The following is an 8,438-nucleotide window of genomic DNA, read 5'->3' as shown; positions in this document are numbered from 1 at the left end:
GCTGTTAATTCAATAATCAGGTAAGCAAATAGCTGGTACACTTGTGAATAATTTATTCAGGTCAGTTATACTGTACATTATGAATTTCTAGTTCACAGTCATTATCATAAATATATTATTACACAATAAAGGAAGAATTTACAAAAACCTTTCTACATCTGTGTGATCTAGTTGCATTATAAATGATAAATACATGTTTCTTGAAATAATGGGACAAATAACAACACAGCCGGTATAATTTACCAATGATTCATTAATTATCATCAACAGGAAATTAATTTCACCTACAGTACATTTTCATGTAAACAAAAATACAACAAATTTAAAAAGAATTAAGATATATTAAATTGATTATATAAACAAATAAAGTACTGGCTGAAAGTCGTAGGGCCTAAGACATTAAGGCAAGAAAGGCAAAAAAGGACTACATGTTCTCTGGGACAAACCATGTCACAATGCAGGGGGGGCAAACTAGTTTATTATTTTGCACATAAGTTAAATACTGGCTGCTTTTTCATCTAGCATACAAATACTTGATAGCTTTATTTTTGCACTGAAATTTAAAATTGATCTAGGACATGCCTTACCCGAACTAAAAATCTGTCCCCACATTTTAAATTTACCTCCCCTCCCAATGCAGCATGGTTTTGCCTAGGTGCAAAGTTACTCCTTTTTTATGCTTTGCTCTCCTTAATGGGTCACATCTGCAAAGTTTTAAAAAAAAGTGTTATAGAAAAATAATTTTCCCTTTGTCCCTTTCTATGTTAATCCACCAATGTTTTAAATACATTATTTTACATGTTGCTGCAAAGTTAATATGTATTATCTGTCTCGAGATCCCCTTGAATTTGAATTTGGACGTACGTATGCTTAAGTTATGTGCTTTTTTTTAAAACGCATCTTGCGTGCAAGTTGCATTCAAAGATGAATCAGGCCCACAATAAAAATCATACACATTAGAAGAGAATACCTGTGAAAATACACTTATCTAAACACATATCTAATACTTTTTTACATTTTATTGAAAAGATAGGGCATGTGTTTATATTTTTGCATTCCAAGTGACCTGGATATATTATAGATCACTTCTGACAGCCATAACTGTAAAGTGTATTTACTACATAGCTATATCACTTCTCTGTTCATAAAAATCAAACTACTTTCTTTTTATTTAGAAGGAAATATTGGGCCTGATTCATTAAGGATCTTAAATGAAGAGGATCCTTATTTCAGTCTCCTGGACAAAACCATGTTACAATGCAAGGGGTGCAAATGAGTGTTCTGTTTTGCACATAAGTTAAATACTGACTGTTTTTTCATGTAACACACACATATCAACTTTAAGTTTTAGTGTACAAATAAGCTATCAAGTATTTGTGTGCTACATGAAAAAACAGTCAGTATTTAACTTATGTGCAAAACAGAACACTCATTTGCACCCCTTGCATTGTAACATGGTTTTGTCCAGGAGACTGAAATAAGGATCCTCTTCATTTAAGATCCTTAATAAATCAGGCCCCTTATTTGGATTTCCTTATAACTGATATTATTTAGATCACTTTTAGCAAAATCTTGGGGGGATGATTGTTTGTGTATATGCAAGGAGCACTGAATAATGGAATCTAAAATGTAGGCCAGTGCCTGAAAAGAAAGGACAATGTTGTAAGATCACAGTCAACAGATGCATTAAAAACCCAATAACAGTAGAAAAAAGACCAAAAAAGTTTCAACCACGGAAGCCACCAACCCACTTGCAATAGGCACCAAAATCAAGTGCTCAAGTATATAACAAAGCTAAATCAATGTATGTTTTTATGTTCTTTTTTTGTGCTTCTGATTGTTATTTATGACTCGTGAAATTTTCAGTTGCAAACAATGTTTTTTGCTTTTTAGAAAAATAATTTTATAATATATATTCGACAGAAGCATTACCCAATTATCAGACCCAAAAACAGAACAACTAAATAGGCTTGTAGCCTAGTATAACCTGAACAAAAGTATAATGGGTATCAATCAATCAGACCTGTGAAGTAAATGATGAAATTAATGTAAGAACACTCTTTTTTTTACTGGATTATTAGTTGGGATGTTCCAAATCACAATCTAGTAGATGACTTTTAAAATATCACTATACTTTATATTTTCAATGCAAACAAGATGAAATTAACTTTAATGCACCCCTTACTTCCTTATTTCTCAAACAATAAATGATAGGGTTGAGCAGTGGAGTCACCACAACATAAAGCACAGATACAGTTTTGTCAAATTCAAAGACCTGTCCTTTAGGTGACCTCAAATATATCAATATAACAGAAACATAATATATTAATACTACTGTCAGGTGAGATACACAAGTAGAAAAAGCTTTAGATTTTCCAGATGTGGATGGTATTCTTATAATGGTCAAAATAATCTGCAGGTATGATACAATAATAAATAGTAAGCAGCCAAATACAACAATCCAAGCAACAATAAAGAAATAGGATTTCAACATAGAAGCATCTGTGCAGGAAGTATTCAGTAATGGAATCACATCACAGAAGAAGTGATTAATCTGGGGGCTACAAAATGATAACTGGCAGACCAAATATATTGGTACAAGTGAACACAGTATATTGCCTAACCAACAGCTAAGAGCTAATTGCCAGCAAAATACAGGGATCATAATGGATGAATATCTGAGAGGGCTACAGATGGCTAGATACCTGTCATATGCCATTACTGCAAGAAAGCAGTTTTCAATGCCTCCAAGTACAAGAAAGAAGTAACACTGGACAATACAACCTATGAGGGAAATTCTTTGCAATGTAGACAAAAGATTTTCGAGCATTTTTGGAAGGGTGACAGAAGTGTACCAGATTTCAAGGAAGGATAAGTTGCACAGGAAAAAATACATTGGTGTTTTCAATTGGGGCTGTGTCCAGACCAGTTCTATGATAACAATATTTCCTAATAATATTGCTAGGTACACAATGATAAGCAACAAAAAAATATACAACCATAATCTGTGGAAGGCTGAAAATCCAACAAGTAAAAATTCTGTTACTCTGGATTCATTAGATATTGGCATGTTTTTCACTGCTCCCATATGTCACTTACAAATACTTTTAACATTAGTTTAATTCTCAGATAATTAAAGACTATTTTTCTGTTCCAAAGCCTTGAATACAAGTAATGTTCTTAAAGTGTATACTATATGTAGATCCTCTCTGGATGGGGCAAGTGAGCATAAAATAAATTGTAACAGGAGGTGATTCCTTTTATAACATTATATTTATGAACTACTGACAATTGCTGTCCTTAGGGGCACAAACACTAAGATACATCATCTAATGTTAGTTAGCCACTGTGGTTTAACATCATTATACTTTAAAATTAATTCTTTGCTCTGATGTTTTTATAAAGTCATTATTACCACAAAATTACGAAAACCCCTTTGGGCATAATTCTTTTTAATCATATGTCCTTTTAATCATATGTAGGACTTGTAGCTAGAAATAAATACATCGGTGACAATTCTTAACAATATTAAACAAAAATCAAAATTTACTTTATTCTACTGTTTTGACTTTGAGGATGGACACAGACAATGGATGGGGGAGGTGGTCCGTTGGGATTGGCGAAAAGATGAGGAAAGAACTGAAATTTTGATGGAACTTGGGTCACACACATTATCAATGTGGATATTAAAGTCGCCCAGGATGATGGATGGAAGGTCTGACGAATGGTAGTGGGGGAGCAAGGCCATACATTTGACAAGGAATTGGGAGATGGGGTCAGGAGGGTGGTAAATGACTGTAACTTGGAGATGTATAGGGTAGATGAGACAGATGGAGTGGACCTCAAAGGAGGAGAGCACAAGGGAAGGCTTATGAGGCTAGTGGGGGGAGAGGTGTATTCCCACATCACCAACAGGATAGTCGCCAGTCCTGACAGTATGGGTGAAGAAAAGGCCCCCATAGGAGAGAGCAGCAGGGAAAGCAAAATCAGAGGTGGAGAGTCAGGTCTTGGTGATGGCAAGGAGGTTATGAGACTTGGAATGAAGAGGTTGTGGACAAAGGGCAGTTTATTACAGATGGATTTGGCATTCCAAAGGGTGCAGGAGAAAGGGAGAGTGGGAGTGTGAAATGTGGATTATATTGGCAGGTCTACAGGCCCACAAGGCTGTGCTGGGTCTATGATGCAAAATGGGGCAATGGCAGAAAATAGGTATAGGACGTGAGCAAGGAAGCATGGTATGAGGAAAAGGTAGGAAGGGAAATAAATTAAGGGAGGGGTGAATAAAAAGAGGAGGCTTTATCAAGATTGAGAGGAACGGAGGGTATGGTGGGGGAGACACAGAAGGGAAGAAGGATGGCGAAACGTGGCAAAAGACAGCAAGGGAGACAGTAGAAATATGATCAACATCAATTATCAGGATATAGAGCAAACAGTCTGCAGGGATAGGTATTAAAATAGAGTATCAAAATACAGTAATGAAATGAAATGAAAATGAAAGGTACAGCATACAGTAAATTACAGCACAACAATGGGTACTATTAAAGTGAAAAGGATGTAAATAGTCCATGAGGAAGTGGGCTGGAGGATGACCAGAACCCAAAAAATGGAGGGCGGGAGAATGTCCATGTTGCAAGATCAATACCATGAGGAGTTTGAGGTAAGTCTATGGGTGAGTTCAAGAGCTCCAGGAGAGAGGAGCGATGGGAAGAGTGAAGATATCAGGGTGGCATGGACAAGGGTAATCCAAAAACAATTGACAAGAATGAAATCTTGAGAGAATGGATGGCATCAAGGAAAGCTGCAGAAGAAAGACAATAGGGGAGAGCCAAAGTATGGAGCTGCAGGAGCTATCATCTGGAGAAGGCCGGAGAATGAAGTCTGTGGAAGGCTGACACAGGAGAGGGCCAGCGGAGAGAGAACAATAGATGGCTGGCATCATGAGTTGATAAGAGCATGGAGATAGGAGGGAACTGAGGGCAGGGATGACAAAGGAGGCACAGATTGGTGGAGAAGTGTCCACAGGCAGCAGAAATCGTTGTCAGTATCAGGACACGCTGAACGGACACCGCGACAGGAAGTTTCAGATGGTTGACTGCGCCAGAGCTGTGGCCTTGAGTAGAGGAAGTGCATCGGGTCAGTAAAGGAGAGATGAGATCAGCGGGAGCTCCGCAGAACAGGCAGATAGAGATTTAGGGATGAAGCTATTGATGGTGAGACTGAGGGTGGATTCAGAGGATGCAGCCAGGCCCAGAGGGTGACTAGGCCGGAGCCACAGACTCCGGTGGATGAATCTTGATGGATGAGTCACTCGGACAATGCACCAGAGGGAGCTCCAATGGATGGGAGGTAAGTGATGTGTAACCAAAGAGAAAATAATTCAGAGATCAAAATTTGGACCCCGGTGGAGAGCTAATGCGGGCCCGCCCATGCTGCTCGGAAGCTGAACTTAGTAACTTCAAAGCACTTTACTTCAACCCCCTGTCACGGGCACTAGGAGTCTTTGCCCAGGATATCACCAGATGATGATCTTACCAGAGTAGTGTGAGTTACACAGTGGTCCTCTGGTAGCAGGGTGACTAGCGGAACATATGACTCAGCAGATGGTGAGAGGATGCAAATAGAAAAGTCAATGACTAGCAGCAAACTGGTTAATGATTAGGCAGATATGAACACAAGGATCTTGATGGACGTGAAGACGTGAGGAAAATCAGTGGTCTGCGTACAGCAAGTTGTACCACTGCTATAGTGAGAGGACTTGTCCAGGAGTAGGTAGGAGGTGGTGAAGTCAGTGGTCTGCGTACAGCAAGTTGTACCACTGCTTATGGTGAAGAGACTTGTCCAGGTGTAGGTAGGTAGCGGGGAAGTCAGTGGTCTGCGTATAGCAAGTTGTACCACTGCTTATAGTGAGAGGACTTGTCCAGATGCAGGTAGGTAGCGGGGAAGTCAGTGGTCTGCATATAGCAAGTTGTACCACTGCTAAATAGGTGAGGAGGTGTACAAGTGTTGATGAGTGGAAACATAGAATGTAGGCACTGAGAGTACAAGGGACTTGATCCCAAACAATATGCACAAGTCTATGTTGGTGTGGCAGGCGCTGCTTGACAGAGACAAATTCACTACTGGAATCCAGGCTAATAGCAGAAGGTCAATTAGCATATATCTCATGACTGAACAAAGAGGTAAACTTCCCAGCAGATATGCGGAGTAATAACACAGTCTCAGAGAGATAGAGGATTCCATGGGTAAGTGGAGAACAGTCCAAGCGGATATGCAGTAAACGAATACAGTCAATAGAAGGTAAGCATACCGTGGTTCAGTTGAGCAGGCTTGTCCACGAGAGGATACAGGAACAGCTGAGCGGCTGCACACCAGCACGAGTAAAGAAACCACAGGTGAGTGGTAGCGGTAATCAGGGTCCGGGTCAGCACACAGGCAGAGAACTTGACACGGGTAGAACAACGATGAGCAATGCAGGAATCACTGGAGATAGCGAACACGAGTAGAACACTGGAGGTTTGTATCGGTCTGGAAACCGGCAGGAATCAGCAGGAAACTGAAGACATAGTAGAACACAGGAGACTTGAAGCGGTCTGGAAACCGGCAATGAGTTGAGCAGGAATCAGCAGGAAGCTGAAGACATAGTACAACACAGGAGACTTGAAGCGGTCTGGAAACCGGCAGGAATCAGCAGGAAGCTGAAGACACAGAGAAGTATACAGGAACACCTTCAGAGACTCACAGGGAATGAGACTCCAAGATCAGGCAACGAGGTAATGAACACAGGTGCTTTAAATAGGGAGCGTTGCCCGATCAACCAATTAACTAAAAGCAAAGGTCAGAAGAGTTCTTAAGGAACTGCGCATGCGCAGACCATCAGGATGGCGGGCAGTCACGGTTCAGGATAGGTGCTGGCAGGAATACTGGAGAGCCACGCACCAGTGAAGAGGCACTCACCGTCTAGTGAGTGACACCCCCATGTTGTTAAGGGCAAAGTAGCATGAGATCTTTAACTGCTAGAACCGCTTTGTATGAAATTCACCTTTAGCAGTCCTTTTCCATGGAACTTGTTATGTTCGACAGTGCTATGTTCCCCCAGGACTTAGGCTCGGGTAGTAGCAGTTGTTGATCTAGCACCTGCCCAGTGAAGAGGACAGCACACAATAGGAGGTAATGAGCAATCAGGATATATTAGCTGAACTCTGAGAAAGACAAGCAAGGGTTAATGCGGAGTAGTCTGGCACTTGCCTGATGGAGTAGACAGCACACAACAGCAGGGAGTGTGCAAACAGACTGTAAATAACAGAACTCTGAGCCAGACAGGCAAGGGTTAATGTGGAGTAGTCTGGCACTTGTCTAATGAAGTGGACAGCATAGGGCAGCAGGTAGTGAACAACCAGACTGTATTTGGTAGAACTCAGCGTCAGACAGGCAGGGATCAGAAATAAAGAAGACAGTTGAATCATTTAAACAATTCAAGGGTGAGGGCAACTAGAAATATGAGAGAAAATTTGTTTAGCAAAGTCAAAATTCAGGAGTGGAAAAGACAGTAATTCCTATAAATAATCTGGGTCAAACACTGAAAGCAGAACAGGTCAGAATCCAAGACACACTAGGTCATGAAAGAGCTATTACCAACATTGGTATGCTGCCAGGAAGAGGTTTATAAAGGCAGCAGCAACAATCAGAACTGCAGGATTATTAGCTGCATGAGTGTGGTAGGTAATTACATAACTGAGGCTGCCAGACTGAGAGATGAATGAAGCTTGCAACGATTTGCCTAGCAATTAGCTGAATCAGTGAACTGCAGGAATGGTCCTACACACAGTAGAATCAGTAATTGCACAAATATAAGATCAAACAAACAGGAGAGCTCTTATTTCTTAAAATTACCATCCTTTTGAGGTAGTGTCAATGGACCCCAATACTGAGATTTCCATGGGTTTCTTTTATGGAGGTCATCCACTAATTTTTAGCATGAAGATCTCACTTCTGGGCCATATCCTTTCAAGTGGACAAGATAACGGAGCTGTTTTAGGAGCTTCTTCACATCTAGGATTTTCTCTATTTTAAACTCAGCTTGACCACCTACTAATACTGAAGATGGCTGAACCTTAATTGGGTTTAGAGTTTTTAGTTTTGAACATTGGTTTTAACAGTGAGCAATGGAACATCCTAGGGATCCTTGGAGAGGGAGGAAGATCCAATTGGAAGCTTACAGGATTTATTTACCTGGTAATCTAAAATGGACCTATGAACTTTGGTCCAAATTTATTAGAAGGACGATTTCGATGAATATTTTTGTGGACAATCATACTCTCTCCTCCACTTTCAATTTACATTTCCTGCATTGTTTAATAAAGAATAATTTAGACTGCATTGCAACATGAGAAAGATACCTGAACTTTCCTCCAGATATTTTTAAGCTTCCTTATGCTTGT

General features: G+C 40.1%; 1 protein-coding gene across 1 annotated transcript; it reads right to left on the bottom strand.

Annotated features, from left to right (window-relative positions):
- Nucleotides 1–2,143: 2,143 nt before the first annotated feature.
- Nucleotides 2,144–3,070, bottom strand: LOC142156478 (olfactory receptor 6N1-like). The gene has a single exon (XM_075211119.1). The coding sequence runs from the start codon at nt 3,068–3,070 to the stop codon at nt 2,144–2,146; it is 927 nt and encodes a 308-aa protein (XP_075067220.1).
- Nucleotides 3,071–8,438: the final 5,368 nt, after the last annotated feature.

This window comes from Mixophyes fleayi, chromosome 1 (assembly GCF_038048845.1).
Source record: "Mixophyes fleayi isolate aMixFle1 chromosome 1, aMixFle1.hap1, whole genome shotgun sequence".
In the NCBI taxonomy this organism is placed as follows: Eukaryota; Metazoa; Chordata; class Amphibia; order Anura; family Limnodynastidae; genus Mixophyes; species Mixophyes fleayi.
Note: the sequence above shows the minus strand (reverse complement) of the source record. Positions and strands in the feature narration are given on the sequence as shown.